The sequence below is a fragment of the Calcarisporiella thermophila genome (assembly GCF_041956535.1).
Source record: "Calcarisporiella thermophila strain CBS 279.70 unplaced genomic scaffold VTP21scaffold_32, whole genome shotgun sequence".
NCBI classification, from domain to species: domain Eukaryota; kingdom Fungi; phylum Calcarisporiellomycota; class Calcarisporiellomycetes; order Calcarisporiellales; family Calcarisporiellaceae; genus Calcarisporiella; species Calcarisporiella thermophila.
In genome coordinates, this window is record NW_027192222.1 from 215,830 (window position 1) to 233,168 (window position 17,339).

The following is a 17,339-nucleotide window of genomic DNA, read 5'->3' on the forward strand; positions in this document are numbered from 1 at the left end:
TCCTTAGGAGGAGATATAAGCACTAAAGGACTGCGGAGCGAAGTTAGTGAACGTGGACTTGGGTGTAACCGAGTCGAAAGTGAGGGTGGAGTTGGCGGGACGAACATTGGCCTTGACGTCGTCGACAAACTCATTGATTGTGTGGTATGGCTCTCCTTCAAAATCGAACAGGCACTGGTAAACGTTCGTGCCATTACAGTTCGTGTCCGAACATCCTACACTTTTATATTTAGATGCCATAAGGAACATGAAGTTCGCGTCAGAGCTTTTGGGGTTATTGAAGTCGTACTGGGCGAGGCCAATGGTGTAGAATGTAGTTATCGCACTCTTCCAGGAGCGAGCCCCATAATAAACAAGAGAAGTGGTATTAGAAGGAGATGGGGTAGGCTTCACGCACGTTAGGACGTGGGCAAGGGCCGCTCTCTCAAGTTCCCTGTTCCATGGGAGTGCCTTAACGCCATGAGCTTGGCGAATGGTATTGATCAACTGAAGGACATACTCTGGAGTCTCCACCTGCCGTTTGTGAGGTGCTCCTAGAGCAAACGTGAAGGTAAGAAGCACGGAAACCAGACCTAGGAATTTCATTTTTTGAAGAGTTGGAGGTAAAAGGGATAATATGTGCATCGATTTGGCAGCTGTCCTTTTATAAGTGAAAACCGCACTCGGAGCTATACTCCCCCTCTCTTCAGAGCATGTTTTGTTATGGAATTGCGATAGAAGGTTATTCTCCGCACTCTTACCAAAACTCAAAATGCACTCCTAACGATACTGAAAGCACTTTCAAAGAAAGTATTTCCTTATGCAGGTGGCTAGTACAATGTAGCACAGTTAAGCTGGGACAACGAAATGATAGTTACGAGTTTGACATCATTTAAGAAGTGTGTGTCACACTGGCCCCATCAATGGGAATTCGATAAGAAAAAACTAAAGCGAGTTGTCCCAATCTTACCAGGCTGGCATTGCGATATTAAGGTTGTACACTTTCTTGAAGTTTGGGCGGGTGTAATTGCGATTACCCTATCGGATTCCTTGTAATTAGCCTAGCACCATTTACATGCATCCACAGGATGAATTCAAATAGCTGAGCCATAGTAGCCAAGACTTCATTCAAGGTCTCCTTTTAAATAAAAAAACTCAGAAAGAATGCATCATAAAAATCGTCCTTATCCGTAATGTTTTTATTCTAAATGACAAGAGAATCCTAAATCAAAGCTTATCTATGGCATAGGTCAGGGTCAATTAGAATTTATTTCGGTCACCGAAAGTCAATATTAACAGATGATTGAGGAAGATAGAAATAGAATTAAAAATGCATAGATAAATTAGATAAATGCAGCTCCTTAGAAGGAGACTAAGGCACCGTAGGATTGGGGTGAGATGAAGTTGGTGAACATGGATTTGGGCGCAACCGAATCGATGGCGAGGGTGGCGTTGGCGGGTCGAACACTGGCCTTGACCTCACTGGCAAGCTCCTCCATATTCTGGTACGGCGCCCCCTCAAAATCGAAGAAGCACTGGTGAAGACTAGTGCCACTGCAGTTTGTGGCCGCGCACCCCACACTTTTGTATTTAGATGCCATAAGGAACATGAAGAAAGCGTCAGAAGTCTGGGGGTTGGGGTTATTGTAGTTGTACTGGGAGAGACCATAGGAGTATATTCTCGTGATCGCATCCTTCCAGGAACTTGACCCTTTAGCATTAATATAATAAATGCCAGGTGGAACCGGGGGCCTTTCCATGCACAGCTGAGCTGTTGTCAGGGCTGCTACTTCAAGTTTCGTGTTCCATGATAGCGTCTTCACGCCATGAGCTTGACGGAGAGTATTGACCATCTGAAGGACATAGTCTGGCGTCTCCGCCTGCCGTTTGTGAGGTGCGCCCAGAGCAAGCGTGAAGGTAAAAATCACGGAGACCAGACCTAGGAATTTCATTCTTCGATAAGTTGGAGGAAGTAGAGTTGGAGAGATTTCCGATGCGACAGCTGCTCTTTTTATAAGAGAAGGTCGCAGCCTAAGCTTCACACCCCCCCCCCCTCCCCTTTTGAAGACTTGCTTTGTGTAAGGGACCACAAAAGTAGCAAGGCTACTCACCGCACTCTTGCCAATCCTCAAAATGCTCACCTAGTAACACTGGCAGTACATTCAAGGAAATAATCTCTATATATAAAAGTGCTGGCTCAATGTGGCACAACTAAGCTTGAGAAATAAAAAGATAGCTATAAGTTTAATTTCGCTTAGGACGCGTAGTAGCCGATAATCTGAAAAAAACAAACACGAGTTCTCAGACCAAGTCTTGTCAGCCTGGTATTGTGATACTAGTGTGGTATGTTATTCTTGAAAATTGGGTGGGCCTGGTTGCGAATACCCCACCGGTCTCCCGGTGATTAGTCTAGTGCCATCTACAAGAGTCCACAGATAAAATTCAAAAGGTTGAACCATAGTAGATAAGACTTCATCCAAGGTCTTCTACAAAGAAACTCAGGAAGGATACTTAATAAAAAAATCGCTTTCACCTGTAGAGTATTTATTCCAGATGGCATGAAAATCATAAACCATAACTTTCTTAGGCATAGGTCAGATATATTAGAATTTATTTGGCTCATTAAATTACTAATAACTTACTAATAACTTAAGATTGAAGCAGATAGAAATAGGTTTTAAAACGCATAGATGAATCGGATAAAGGCAGCTTAAAATGAAATGTAGGCATTATAGAATTGCGGAGAGCTAAGGTTGGTGAGCACGGAATTGGGCGTAATCGAGTCAATGGTGAGGGTGGCGTTGGCGGGTCGAACGTTGGCCTTAATATCATTGACAAACTCCTCGGCGCTCTGGTACGCCACTTCATGTTCAAACAAGCAATAGTGAAGGCTTGTGCCATTGCAGTTCGCGGCTGCGCATCCTACACTTTTATGTCTAGGCGCCAGAAGAACCATGATGATTGAGTCGGAGCTCTGGAGTTTGGGGTTACTGAAATCGTACTTGGATAGACCCAAGCTGTAAAGTTTCGTGATCATCTCCTTCCAGGAACTTGAACCTTTGGTAAACATGGAAAGGACGCGAGGGGGATATGGGATCTTTTCCAGGCACCTCTCTGCTCTTGTTAGACCTGCTCTCTCGAGGTCAGTATTCCATAGGAGCGTATTAACGCCATGAGCTTCGCGAATGGAATTGATCAACCAAAGGACATACTCTGGAGACTCAGCCTGCCGTTTGTGAGGTGCGCCCAGAGCAAGCGTAAAGATAAGAAATACGGGGATCAAGCCTAGGAATTTCATTTTATCAATGAGTTGGAGAAAGAAGAGAAGGATAGACCGTTGTCGCGACAACTGCTCTTTTATAAGTGAATATCATACTCGGAGTTTCCCCCCTCTCACCTCCCCCCTGAACAACATATTTTATTTACGGAGCCGCAAAAGTAGTAAGGTTACTCACCGCACTCTCACCAAGTCTCAAAGTACTACTTCTGGTTACACTGGCAGTACACTCAAGGAAATTATCTCCTCATGCAAGAGGTACAATAGTACAATGTGGCACAATTAAGCCGGGACAACTAAAAGATAGCAATGCGACTATAGAAACGTGAGTATTCAGTCATACTGGCACGTCATCGAGAGTAAGCCGTTAATATAGAAGAAACAAATATGAGTTCTCGAAGCAAATCTTGTCTGCCTGACATTATGATACATATATGGCATGCATTTCATGAAATTTGGGCGGGTGTAGATGTGAATATTTTATACGTCGCTTTGAGATTAGCCTAGTGCCACCTACAAGAATCCACAGGGCAGATTCAAAATGTTGAGCCCTAATACCCAAAACTCCATCCAAGGTCTCCTATAAAGAAACTCAAAAAGGATGAATAAAAAACTTCGTCCACATCTATAGTGCATTTATTCCAGGTCATAAGAGATTCTTAACCCAAGGCATAAGCCAGGGTTCACTAGAATTAATTTGTTTCATTAAAGTCAATAAATAACATAAGATTAAGGAGGATAGAAAAAGATTTAAAATCGCATAATTGAATTAGTTAAAGACAAGCTTCTTAGAAGGAAATGTCGGCACTATAGGATTGCGGAGAGACGAAGTTGGCAAGCATGGACTTGGGCGCTACCGAGTCGATGGCGAGAGTGGCATTGGCGGGATGGACATTGGCCTTTATATCGTTGATAAACTCCTCGAGATTCTGGTACGCCCCTTCAGAATCGAACAAGCACTGGCGAATGCTAGTACTATTGCAGTTCGCGGCTGCGCATCCTACACTTTTATGTTTAGGACCCATGAAGATCATGAAGATCGAGTTAGTAATGTGGAGTTTGGGGTTATCGTAGTCGTACTGAGATAGGCCGATGCTGTAAAGTTTCGTGATCGCCTCCTTCCAAGAGCCAGTCCCTCTGGCAAAAAGGGAAAGCACACCATTGGGATTCGGAATTTTTTCCAAGCACCTCTCTGCTTTTGTTAGAGCTGCTTTCTCGAGCTCGGTATTCCACACAAGTGTCTTAACACCATGAGCCTCGCGGATGGTATTGATCAACTGAAGGACATATTCTGGAGACTCGGTCTGCCGTTTGTGAGGTGCGCTCAGAGCAAGCGTGATGGTAAGAAAAACGGAGGCCAAACCTAGTAGTTTCATTTTTAGATGAGTTGGGGTAAGAAGAGGAGGATAGACCGTCGTTGCGATAACCGCCCTTTTTATAAGATTGCACTCGGAATCTCTAAACGACACGTTTTGTGTAGAGGGTTGCAAAGTTAACAATTTACTCACCATGCTCTCATCTAAACTCAGAATGTACACCTTCCAGTGACACTAGCTCTATGGTCAAGGAAAGAAATTCCTCGAGCAAGCATTTTGATTCAATGTGGCATGATTAAGCTCCGCAGCCCCAAAACTCATTGGACGGTGAGCACTCAACAACAGCACAGTACAACTCTTTTAAACAAGACTATCCAGAAGTAGTAGGGCGATAGGATAAATGATCACAGATACGATAGCACCTAAACAATAGCGGCTCTGCTAACTCGTACTAATTCTGATACCAGTAAAGGTTGGCCAGATGGTTGACTGACCCTATCGTGCTGGGGTGCTCGGGTCCGTAGAGGATTTCACTAAACGTTACTGAAAGCTCGATCAGCTTTTGCGTATTGATAACTTCATTTTTACAGAGGTATAATGTTGCATATTTTGGCAATAATTCTAGAACTTTACATAATATAACCTAAAATTACTCGAGTAATACCACGAAATAATGTTTGCGTCGATGGTATAATCTCTTACCAAATAACAAATAACCTAAGTGGCAGAGCATTTTATCTTGAGATTGAGCTCTTCAGTTAATTCTCTACTCACTTTATCTACCTATCCTCCTCAACTGTAGCAAAGATCGCTTCACGTACGAGCCGGCGCATTCTTAGCATTTTGCATACTATTTCATTCTCTCTACCGTGAGTTATTGAGACAAACGATGATTTATTTTTGCACGGTTTTTGCCATTTAAACACCATTTTATTCAATTGGTTTCGTTAACGATGCTTGATGATAGCAATTTTTAGTTTTATCTTTAATTACACTCGCATAAGTTGCTTTTAAACGCGTTATCTCGGCAAGATGGTTAAACTCCAACACTCGATCATTATCGGTTTTGCTCCTCTGACAAACTGCGCATGACTTAACATATCTCTGAACCATGAAGTGCATTTTCTTCCAATGGTAATATCGTTGTATTAACTCGTTTGTACGTTCTATAACTTGATGCCCCGCGATTGGTGTATTTTGAGCTTCTTGCAAAAGTTGGAGTTGGATCTCGTTGTCAATTGAAACGACTAGACGATCCCCATCCTCTTCCTTCAGGCATTTGAATCTATTGTATTAGGATTTTGTTTTGATATAAACTATCACTGATACTGAATAATTCAAGGGATGAAGGAAGGAGAAGGGCGACTTAAAGGGCACTTTAGTTTCATCAGCATTTTTGCGGGATACTATAGATATAGTTTTATATTTTTAATCTTGACGTAAAAAACTAAATAAACAAGGCGATTTATTATCCAGATTATTTTCTAATTAATTATTTATTTTTTCTAAACTTTTCCGCTGTGATGGGGATTTTTTAGTTGGAGAGAAAGACTTAACTTCGTATAATATATTACAATCTCAAATGTACGTATATATATCAAATAAATGATGACGTAGCACAGAGATTAAGATCAATAGTAACATATGTAACATCCGCGTCCTCTCTTGCTAACGTTAAGCGGCGTCGATAGTAACTTTCCAATTCCCAGCGACTTTTGGACAGTTAGGGGATTTCTTACAAACTCTTTGACTGGTAATATCCTCTTTGCCTGGCCCTTCGACTTCGAATCTTGCAAAAGCATTACCATTAGGGTCTGAAGATGACGATAATTGATTCAGCACGCGTGCTCCCGAATGCTTTGGTGCACTCCATACCCAATGTTGCCCTTGTTCGTCGTACGCATCGAGACGTATCTCAATAATATCACCTTGTCTCGCTTTTTGTTCACCTTTAGAATCCTTATTAAGAGGAATCGTAACACCAACAACCGTACTAAGGATTAGAAAAATACACAATAACTGTTTAAACATTAGCGAGTTGATAAATATTCAATTACAATCGAATTTGAAATGTAATTATTAATGTAGCTGTTATAAAAAAAGTGATGGAAAAAATGTATACAATTGCGTTTAGTGAAATACAAGGGTTCCTATTTATATTCGATTTGATGTTCAATTTTACTTAATAAAAAGAAGAATAACCTGTAATACGACTGTTTTAGATCTAGGCTTAAACTAGGCTAACATAGTCTACTCTTTTGGCCCAATATACCTGTTTGTGGTGTTGATTGAAGCTTATGTTTCATAAGCATGCTTAATTTTTCAAAATAACATTCTTGCATGATCATCTATCTTTGAAGATAGCTGATTGGGCACTGGTTTATATGGTAAAAATGTATTAAAAATTTGTATCCAAAAAATTGGCCACGTACCTTTAGAAAATTTTTCGCAGTAGGGCGGCTTATTATTTTCTTGAGTACATAGAGTGATATGCCACCATGGAAGATTCTCATATTAGGTAGAATAATATTGTGGAGTCGTGAGGAGGGTAAAATTACTAGTATGTTTCGAGGACAGACTTCGATGCTAGTGGATAATTGAAAGTTGATTGCTTTAATACTAATTTATTACGTAACTAAATATTAAACGCATATAGCAAGGTTTGTAAGGTAGACGAATGATCTTAGTAAAAATAGAGATCGGTGAGGAACAAAAAGAAATGATAGGTGCTTTAATAAAAACAAAAAATCAAAAGGAATATGAAATCTCAGATCAAATATTGAATATATCTTCCCATAAATATTACACCAGAAAATAACAAAATAAAAGTCAAGCCATAACAAGATAATGATAATACAGTATATCATATTATGAGAAAAGACGTAAGCGGGCCGTCCTGATACAACTCATAGCCAGGCTTTTCAAAGGCTGATTAAATGCAGTTTTAAAAAAAAACCAAACAATTTATTAAAAGCTATAACTATTAATTATCGCTAACTTGGTTAACCACTGCTAAGTTGGTTAATTACTTAATTTTAATATAGAAAAATACTATCCAATATCGCACAGCAGTCAAATAAATCAATTAAAGTTGATGTTAGTTTCCAACTGCGTTATTGTGTACTGTTGGTGAATGGCATTTGAAAAAAACGAAATAGGATATTTTGCTCTAAATCAAGTTATACTACTCACCCTCTCAGTAATACACCAGATTCAAGAAAGTTCTATATAATTGGAATACATGAACCAATAGTAAGTGGCAATTTTATTAACCTATAGTATTAATCGCTGCTACCAAACATGAAACCATCCCTACTCATTATATCAATTGCTACCTCACGTGTGGGTGCTCTACCAACAAACACTAGCCGAAAGGTATCAATTAGTAGAAATTGTGTCGAATCTTGTCAATACCATGATAAAATCAGACACAGTTACTGCAGTCACATTTTATTTAGAGGCTAGTTCCCTTGATTTCCAACCTCATGCTCTGACCATTACATACCCCGGCGAGTGTGTTCCTATAAATTCGCTTGCTGAACCTGTAGGAAGGAATTCCAGCCTCGAATGGAAATATGCATGACCAAAAAAATAAAAAGACCCTGGAAACTTCTTCAAAAACGACCTTAATTATGCAGATATGGTCTGATATCTTCTTTTTACTCCATATTATCTCTGTACTAGTTCATCATAATTGGTCTCGTTGTAAAATGCGGGTTACCACTGCATATCAAAATATATGCCAGTTTCCGATTTATGTGAACCTATTAAATGTCATCGTGTGTAAAACGTTCTACTATAGAAATACTAAACATTGGTATATAAAGAGCTTTTTTTTCGAGATAGTCGACCTGTACACTATATAGAGCGAAAACCTCCCTTAGACACATCCTATCCTAATATACAGATATAAAAGCTTCCTCCACAAATGTTGATTAAACTTGCGCATATAATACTTATTCTAGCACCCGCAATGGCATTGGCTCAGTCGTGCTCTTCTAATTCAGAATGTGAGTCTGGATTTTGTGACTTAGAGGTATCCAAGTGTGCGGAAGCACAACCGAGCGTTGCAACCGAGCCAAATAACCGACAACCAAGAGCACCATGCGATCCGCGACATTTGGCTTGCGAAAATTTTGGTTCGAGACGGAAGTACCGGGCCAGTCTTCATAACTGTAAAAATCAGCAGGGAAATTTCTATGGCTATTTTGGCCAATGTATTGACAGAGGTCATTTCAGGCGTTATGGCGGCCTCGAAGGTGGTTGCTGTTATGTCTGATTAAAATATATATTAAAAGAAATTATAAATTTTTTCATATTCAGTTTAAAAATAAAGCTGTCTTTTATGCACGATTAAATTTAACAAATTGCTACGAATTTGGAATATCATTGTAATTTCAATGTAAATGCACAATCAAATATCATAATTCTTCTATAATTCTGGCTGATCCTCTATGAAATATTGAAAATAGAATAAAGTTCTCCTTATCATAACCATGTGCCTATACCTCCTCTGGTAGCACGCAGGATGGTGTATGTTCAGCCCCACTGTCGCATTAATGGAAAGATGGTAGTCAAAAAGAATACAAACTCGAGTTCTCGGATAAAATTAAGCATGGTAATGTGACTTCACGAGGCATGCCATTCTTGCAGTTTGTGGAGCACAGATGTGAACATCTTAACAGCATCTTAATACAAATCTAGTGCTATTTACAAGTGCTTGTAGATCAGATTCAAAAGTAGAGAATAAATAGCCAAGACTTGATATAAGATTACTTATAAATAAGTTCAGAAAAAATTCATAAAAATCATTCGCAAATATAATGCATTCTAGGTTACAAGAGAATATTTCACCACAACTTTTTCCAAACATATTATAGGATCTACTAGAATTTATTGATATGCTATAATCATCAATAGCATAAGATTGAGGCAGGCAGAGGTGGCTTAAAAGTGCATAGATGAATTATATAAAGCTAGCCTTTTAGAAGGAAATATAGGCACCATAGGGCTGCGGAGAGTTGAGGTTGGCGAACACGGGCTTAGGCGCAACCGAGTCGATGAGGAGGGTGGCATTGGCGGGGTGAACATTAGCTTTGACATCGTTGACAAACTCCTCAGCGCTCTGGTACTGGACACCTTCAAATTCGAATAGGCACTGGTGAACATCAGTGCCACTGCAGTTTGTAGTCGCGCATCCTACACTTTTATATCTAGGAGCCATAAGGAGCATGAATATCACGTCAGTGTTTCTCTGGGGGTTGGGGTTATTGAAGTCGTACTGGGAGAGACCCATGGTGTAGATTTTATTAATCGCTTCCTTCCAAGAGCTTGCTCCCTTAGCATTAAGAGAAACAAGGCCAGAGGGAGCTGGGGTCTCTTGCGAGCACAGCTGTGCTTTTGCCAGAGAAGCTTTCTCAAGATCCACATTCCATGAGAGTGTCTTCACACCATGAGCTTGGCGCAGAGTATTGATCAACTGAAGGACATATTCTGGCGACTCCGCCTGACGTTTGTGAGGTGCGCTCAGAGCAAGTGTGAAGGTAAGAAACACGGAGATCAAGCCTAGAAATCTCATTTTTCGATGAGTTGGAGGAAGAAGAGATGGAAAGACCACCGGTGCGATAGCTGCCTTTTTTATAAGAGAAGGTCGCATCGGAGCTTCACACTTCCTCTCCCCTATTGAAGGATATGTTTTGTGTACAGGTCTACAAAAGCATTAAGCCGCAAAAGAGGCAAGGTTACTCACCGCACTCTCGCCAAGTCTCAAAATGAACTCCTTCCAGTTACACTGTCTGCACAATTAAAGAAATATTCTACCTATGCAAGTGGTTGGTTCAATGTGGCACAATTACAGCAAACCGCAAAAAACATAGTCACGAATCGAAATACCTAGTTTAAATCTCAATCTTTCAGTAGCTCCTTTCAGAGGAATAGTGAAATTATGTAGAGATAAACCTAGAGCTGCATTGGTTGAAGAGCAATAGAATAAGCGTGCTAGAATGGCCCCCGAAGTCTCCCTATTTGAACATCATAGAGCATGTCTGGAGCAATTTGAAGCGAAAGCTCAGTATTTATTCAAGAATGCCCAGGAATAAGGACGAACATTTTGAAAGAGCAGAGAAGAAGTAGAAGAAAATAGAGCAGGAATTTAGCAAAAAGCTCTATGTAAGCATGCCCAAGAGGATCCATACTGTGGTTTCATCCAAGGGAGGGCAAGCAAAGTATTAGTTAATAAATACACAGAATACAATTTTTTACAATGTAGTCATAATTCAATAAATAGCAAAATATACATATGCACCTTTTTCAAAAACAGTACCCCAGTGAGCCAGCATTTCTCCTTTAGTCTAGGGTGGTAAATAAATTTGAAAATAGTGTAGGAGCTTTAGTTTTATCTCTACATATTTTCACTTTACTCTGAAAGAGGTTACTGAAATTAAGTTTTTAACAAAGTATATCAATTTGTGGCTATATTTTTGCGGTCGGCTGTAAGCTGGGATAATAAAAAGTTAGTAATGCCTTTAACTTAGCTTATAACTGCGTGTACTCAGTTAAACTAACGATTCAACGAGAAGCCGATTCTTGGAAGAAACAAACACGAATTCTCGGATCAAGTCTTGCCAGCATGCATTACTATTTCGGTATGCCATTCTTGAGGTTTGGATGTGTGTAGATACTCTACCCTTCTCCTTGTAATCAGCCTCGTACAGCTTACAAGAATCCACAAGGCAGATTCAAAAGGTTGAACCATAGTGAGCAAGAGCTCATCCAATATCTCCTATAAAGAAACTCAGAAAGGTTACTAATAAAAAATCGCCTTCGTCCATAGTGTATTTATTTCAGGTTACGAGAGAGAATCTTAACCATAACTTATCCAATGCATAGGTCAGGATCTATTATAATTTATTTCGCTCATTAAAGTCACTAATAACATAAGGTTGAGGCAAACAGAAATAGGTTTAAAAATGCATAGATGAGTTAGATAAAGGCAGCCTCTTAGAAAGAAACGAAGGCACTGTAGGAATGCGGAGAGTTGAGGTTGGTGAACATGGATTTTGGCGCAATCGAGTCGATGGTGAGAGTGGCATTGGCGGGACGAACATTGGCTTTGACATCATTGACAAACTCCTCGAGGCTTTGGTACGGCACTCCTTCAAATTCGAAGAGGCACTGGTGAACATTAGTGCCACTGCAGTTTGTAGTTGCGCATCCTACACCTTTATATTTGGATGCCATAAGGAGCATGAAGATCGCGTCAGTGCTCTGGGGGTTGGGGTTATTGAAGTCGTACTGGGAGAGACCCATGGTGTAGATTTTAGTGATCGCTTCCTTCCAAGAACTTAATCCCTTAACATTAAGAGAAACAAGGCCAGCGGGAGTCGGAGTCTTTTGCAAGCACAGCTGTGCTTTCGCCAGAGAAGCTTTCTCAAGATCCACATTCCATGGGAGTGTCTTCACACCATGTGCTTGGCGCAGAGTATTGATCAACTGAAGGACATATTCTGGCGACTCCGCCTGACGTTTGTGAGGTGCTCCCAGAGCAAGCGTAAAGGTAAGAAACACGGAGGCCAGACCTAGGAATTTCATTTTTCGATTAGTTCGAGGAAGAAGCGATGGAAAGACTACCGATGCGACAGCTGCCCTTTTTATAAGAGAAGGTCGCACTCGGAGCTACGCTCTCCCATTTCCCTCTCTGAACGACATATTTTGTGTCCGAGGCCGTGAAAGAAGCTAAGGTTACTCAGCGCTCTCACCAAAACTCAAATTATGCTTTTTCTAGCAATACTAGCACTATAGTCACGAATAAGCTTCTCTAGAAGGTGGCTGATACTAGTGGCAAGATTAAGCTCCGCAGCCCCAAAACCCATTGGACAAAGGGCGGTGCAATTTAACAGCACTGCAGTGCAACCCTACTAAGCAAACTCTCCTTGATGTAAATGAGATGATTGATCACAGGTACACCGTCACCTAAACACTAGCGGCTCTGCAAACTTGTACTTGTTCAATTTCCAGTAGAAATGGCCAGATAATTGACCGACCCGGCCGTGTTAAGCTGCTCAGGTTCATAAAGGGTTTCTCCAGTTGTTGTTGAAAACTTTACCAGTCTTTCCATATTGAATATTGTGTTATTACAGAGGTATAATGTTGCGTTAATTAGCGATATATCTTGACAAAAGCTAACACTAAATTACTCAAATAATTCCGCGAAAAAAAAAGTATGCAGAGGTACATTCTCATAATGAATATTAAGTAACATATGCGTCAGTACGTCTTGTCTCTAGATTGAGTGCTTTGACTAGTTTCTGAGCCCGCTTTATCTTCCTATCAAATGAAGCAAAGACCACTTCACGTACAAACCGGTGCATTCTTTGCGTTTTGCATACTATCACTTTTCCTCTGCCATCAGTTTACTTAATTGTAATTGAAGCAAACGGCTATTTATTTAGCATCGCTATTATTTCGCAAATATCAAAAGATTTTTTCCAAACCGTTGCTACAGCGTGCTTGAAATATAATGATTCTACGTACAGAAATGGTAGCTATATTCTTTCCTTTATTGTTTTGGCTATTCAAGATAGTTTTGGAAAGAGGAAGCAATATTTTCAATGTAGATGCACATTATCTTAACTGTGTGACAATCTCGTGGGGGTTATGATATCAATCTCTCTCTCAAATGATCGAATGCATTTCTTAATCAAACAGAGCCGGGTCTCTTTCTCTTCCTTCATACACTAATGACAGTAGCGCACATAAGTGGGATCGTCCCGCGAGTAGTCAGGTTGATATGTCCGCCCATCCGAGGAGATATTTGGAATATCTAATTGACAATCCGGCTGCCTTAGTTGTCTGAAAGAATTATCCATTTTGAGTAGGTTTCAAGCCACTCTAATAAATATAAAAGCAGGATAAAGAAGGTATATAGCTGGCTATATCGCCGTTTTATAATTTGGATAATAAAAAGTGGAGAAATGAGGACAGATTTAGATAGTTACTAAACCTCTGCAACTTTCGAGAAATTTATAGAATATACTAGGATTTATTGATACATTATAATTACTAATAACATAAGCTAGAGGCAGATGGTTTAATAAAGCATGAACGGATTAGACGAAGAAGGCGCCTCAGGAAGAAAATCGAGCACTGTAGGACAGCGGAGGGGCGAAGTTAGTTTTCATTGACGTGGGCACAGTCGGGTCGAGGGTGATTGTGGAATTGGGAGGGTGAACATTGGTCTTGATGTCGTTGATAAACTCATCTATGGTCTGGTATGGCACCCCTTCAAAATCGAACAGACATTGGTGAACATTATCCCCACTACAACTCGTGGCCGCGCATCCTACACTTTTATATTTAGGCACCACGAAGAGAATGAAGCCCAAGTCGGACGATTGAGGGTCAGGGTTGTTATAGTCGTATTGAGAGAGGCCATAGGTATAGACTTTCATGATAGCATCCTTCCAGGAGCTAGCCCCAGTATATGCAAGAGAAGATGTATTAGGAGGTGTTGGGGCACCATCCACGCACATTTGTGCTCGTGTCAGAGAAGCTTTCTCGAGATCCACGTTCCACGGGAGTGTCTTCACACCATGGGCTTGACGGATGGTGTTGATCAACTGAAGGATATATTCTGCTGACTCCACCTGCCGTTTGTGAGGTGCGCCCAAAGTAAGCGTGAAGGTAAGAAACACGGAAACCAAGCTTAGGAATTTCATTTTCCGGGGGTGGGAGGATGGAGTAATGGAGATACCACTGATGCAACAGCTGCCCTTTTTATATGATCGAACTTGGTATTTCCCTCCTCCTCTGAACGGAATTTCTTGCGCGTGGGCTGTAAAGGCAAGCTACAACATTCTCACCAAAACTCAAAATGCACATCTTTCTGCCTCTACTTTCAAGTAAACTCCTCCTGCAAGTGGCTGGTAAGTTGTGGCACAATTAAGCTCCGCAGCCCCAAAACTCATTGGAGTATAGCGGTGCTCATTCAACAGCAGCTCAGGCAATCTTACAAAACAAGTTGTTCATGACGCAAATGCGGGATAGTATGACTGGTCACAACTACGCCGGCACCTAAAACATCAGCGTGGAAAAAGAAAAAAAGAGAAAATCAGAAAAAGCTTATTATTATCATAGATCCTCCCAATTCCACACCAATCCATATCAACAGCCCGTCACCTGCCGGGGCCGGTCGCTTTAAAAATGGGAAATCTGACAACTGTGGCTGTGCATCATTCCTCCTATCAACAACAATGGAAGGAGCGCGTTTTCTAAAGTAAATGAATCTCAAGCTTCCTTTGTAGAGTGACCCTCCCCCTTTCACTCCATGCAATATTCCATCTATTTGGTATTATTAAAATGCATTGTCTACAGTATTATGAGGAATTGTCAAACTGTATTTTTTATTTCTCTAAGTCTATTTTCATTTTACAGGATTCAAGTAGCTTCATACAACTCTAAAGCGGAGAAATCTTTGGCGTCCGCAGCGTTATAAAAATTCTTGCTCAATATCTTGAGGGCTATACTTGAGTCGGCGCCAACGGGAGCGAAAGTCATCCCAATTCAGATAGGCCCCCGAGAGCTTTCGCATGCCAGTGAACCCGGCGCGACCGTGCAACACTCGCCAATTATCAAATATGACGGCACGGCCAGGGCGTAAGGGAAACCAGAATTCATTCTCTGGATTGCGCAGCACCCGATCCCACGCAAACAGCGCTTCGTAGAACCGCTCGATCTGGTGGGAGCTAAGATGCGAAATGCTGGAGCGGTCGTCATTGTTGTAGCGGATTTGATAAAGCTCTGAGCCTGCGTGTCGTAAAATCGGCAGGGCCCGTGGAGTTGGGACGATGCAGGTATCTGGATCACCCGCAGAATGTGCTGGAATTGGAGTAGTGGAAAGGGTATGGTAAGCTTCAGGGTTTGACCTCTTCAGCTGTTGTGCTGCATGAAATCCGTCGACGAGAAGTGAGTCGCCCCCTGTACCGTTAAACTCGAGGATATGGAACATTTGCAGGCCGCAAGGATCCGTGAAGTAAGTATTATCGGTGTGGGCTTTAAGTGGGAGATTAGTGTATGCCGTATCTCCATGTTCCATGTTGGCCGTAACTTCCCAAGACCCGCCGTAGTGCGTCTCACGAATAAAACAGATACGCCGTGCTAGGTCCTCTGTATCCTTAAGAGTGGCCGGCACTCCATCCACGAAAGAGAAGCCGTATATCACCTGACAAAATAATAATAAATAATAAAATAACTTATTAGGACCGAAACGCTTCCCATCTAGAAAATGATATGTTTAATATGGCTTACAATGTTTTCCAGCCATTGAGCGAGCCCCTCATTGGAGGACATTACGCTCTTATAGTCAACCGTTGGGGGATTCTCTGCAATTTTTGCGTCCCAAAAGATGGTTCTAAAATTCGTAGGTTAGTTTGCTATACTATTTCATGCTAAGCAGCAGTAGCTAGGCCTACTTTTCCAGCACTTGCTTTTCTTTTTCGAGGGGCGGATCGTAGGAGTGCCTACGTAGCCAGTCCCACTGGTAGAAAGACTTGTGCCCGTCATTGGACCCTATGTTATATCAGCAAGAGCGTAAGAAGGATGAAATGAAGTTGATTGCGCTTGATAAGTAGAAATTCACAAATCACTTCAATGCCATCTTTATTCGAAGTCACTGAGGACGGCTGGATATTCCTAGGGATCTAAATTACTAGGTTAATAAATCTGCCTCTAGTTTGACTCATATTTGGCAACCACACCTTGAATGTGTCTACAAGCCGTTGTTTGGTTACCTGATGATAGCATTCTGGACAGCGGCAGTGATCACGTAACCAGAAATGATGACTAAGGAGACATTACAGATTAATGACAAAGTATAAATTAATCCGAGGGAATCCTTACAATAAACTGGCTTGCTCATTATTCCACTGGATTTGTAATTTAGATGCTGATGTGCTGATTTGAGAGGAGATGTCGTCTACTCGTGTGGCCTGATAAAGCGTTAATATTTAATGTTAATAATAATGAATGAGGAACACGTACATTGCTCAAAGAGTGAAAGGCCGAACGGAAACCGGAGACGTGAGGCAAGTGTTGTACTGGCAGAGCGGAAACAGCAGGTAGAAGTTGCTTTGACAAAGCTCTAATGGGAAGAGAAGGATGGGCTCTATTAATGAACGGGAATAGAAAACGATACATATTGAGATAGGGTTGATTGTCGATCACAGGAAAAGGAGAGCACGGGCTTATAAAGATGCCAAATTTTCACGAGGAGGGAGCCACGTTCTGCGTACTTTAAATAGGCTGTGGTGCGGGGAGGCACTCACTGAGGTTGATTGGCCAATAACTCTGGCTCTTTCCGAGGGAATAAATGGGAATTTAAAAGTAGTTGAAAGGGGAAATGAAAAAAAAAAAATAGAGGAACGCATAAAGAATGGAAACCAACATGAAGCTAGCTAAACGATAAAGAAAAGTAAAATAACCGCTTATCATAAAAAATGACTTCATAGCAGCATAGGAGCATATACCATAGATTACCATGACTCTCAAATTTTTCAATGCTTAGCCCACATTCTTTTAGCTTTTCAAACAAATCGGAAAGTCCTCGTTATACGCTCATAGAAGATGTCAATTCGATCAGACCCTGCTCCAAATTTGGCCCATAAACAGTGCATATAGGTCCGTGTCTCTTATAAGAAACGATAGAGAATTTGTAATTAAACTTTGGGAGACAAGCGAACAAGAGATAAGATTCATATGCTATAAACGTAGTT

At 41.0% G+C, this 17,339-nt stretch overlaps 9 protein-coding genes across 9 annotated transcripts; all 9 read right to left on the reverse strand.

The window, feature by feature from the left end:
- Positions 1–3: 3 nt before the first annotated feature.
- VTP21DRAFT_7755 (uncharacterized protein) lies at positions 4–585 on the reverse strand (the record flags this gene model as incomplete). The annotated part of the gene is made up of 1 exon (XM_069398531.1): positions 4–585. The coding sequence occupies one exon, from the start codon at positions 583–585 to the stop codon at positions 4–6; it is 582 nt and encodes a 193-aa protein (XP_069246324.1).
- Positions 586–1,340: 755 nt separating this feature from the next.
- Positions 1,341–1,931, reverse strand: VTP21DRAFT_7756 (uncharacterized protein; the record flags this gene model as incomplete). Its single annotated transcript, XM_069398532.1, has 1 exon — positions 1,341–1,931. One exon carries the CDS (start codon positions 1,929–1,931, stop codon positions 1,341–1,343), a length of 591 nt encoding a protein of 196 aa, XP_069246325.1.
- A 758-nt stretch (positions 1,932–2,689) lies between these two features.
- On the reverse strand, positions 2,690–3,277 carry VTP21DRAFT_7757 (uncharacterized protein; the record flags this gene model as incomplete). The annotated part of the gene is made up of 1 exon (XM_069398533.1): positions 2,690–3,277. The coding sequence occupies one exon, from the start codon at positions 3,275–3,277 to the stop codon at positions 2,690–2,692; it is 588 nt and encodes a 195-aa protein (XP_069246326.1).
- A 767-nt stretch (positions 3,278–4,044) lies between these two features.
- VTP21DRAFT_7758 (uncharacterized protein) lies at positions 4,045–4,632 on the reverse strand (the record flags this gene model as incomplete). Its single annotated transcript, XM_069398534.1, has 1 exon — positions 4,045–4,632. The coding sequence occupies one exon, from the start codon at positions 4,630–4,632 to the stop codon at positions 4,045–4,047; it is 588 nt and encodes a 195-aa protein (XP_069246327.1).
- Positions 4,633–6,246: 1,614 nt separating this feature from the next.
- On the reverse strand, positions 6,247–6,603 carry VTP21DRAFT_7759 (uncharacterized protein; the record flags this gene model as incomplete). The annotated part of the gene is made up of 1 exon (XM_069398535.1): positions 6,247–6,603. One exon carries the CDS (start codon positions 6,601–6,603, stop codon positions 6,247–6,249), a length of 357 nt encoding a protein of 118 aa, XP_069246328.1.
- Positions 6,604–9,556: 2,953 nt separating this feature from the next.
- Positions 9,557–10,150, reverse strand: VTP21DRAFT_7760 (uncharacterized protein; the record flags this gene model as incomplete). The annotated part of the gene is made up of 1 exon (XM_069398537.1): positions 9,557–10,150. One exon carries the CDS (start codon positions 10,148–10,150, stop codon positions 9,557–9,559), a length of 594 nt encoding a protein of 197 aa, XP_069246329.1.
- Positions 10,151–11,571: 1,421 nt separating this feature from the next.
- On the reverse strand, positions 11,572–12,162 carry VTP21DRAFT_7761 (uncharacterized protein; the record flags this gene model as incomplete). Its single annotated transcript, XM_069398538.1, has 1 exon — positions 11,572–12,162. The coding sequence occupies one exon, from the start codon at positions 12,160–12,162 to the stop codon at positions 11,572–11,574; it is 591 nt and encodes a 196-aa protein (XP_069246330.1).
- A 1,535-nt stretch (positions 12,163–13,697) lies between these two features.
- Positions 13,698–14,288, reverse strand: VTP21DRAFT_7762 (uncharacterized protein; the record flags this gene model as incomplete). Its single annotated transcript, XM_069398539.1, has 1 exon — positions 13,698–14,288. The coding sequence occupies one exon, from the start codon at positions 14,286–14,288 to the stop codon at positions 13,698–13,700; it is 591 nt and encodes a 196-aa protein (XP_069246331.1).
- Positions 14,289–15,058: 770 nt separating this feature from the next.
- VTP21DRAFT_7763 (uncharacterized protein) lies at positions 15,059–16,764 on the reverse strand (the record flags this gene model as incomplete). Its single annotated transcript, XM_069398540.1, has 7 exons — positions 15,059–15,790; positions 15,877–15,979; positions 16,041–16,137; positions 16,208–16,268; positions 16,326–16,410; positions 16,468–16,556; positions 16,609–16,764. 7 exons carry the CDS (start codon positions 16,762–16,764, stop codon positions 15,059–15,061), a joined length of 1,323 nt encoding a protein of 440 aa, XP_069246332.1.
- Between the last annotated feature and the right edge of the window lie 575 nt (positions 16,765–17,339).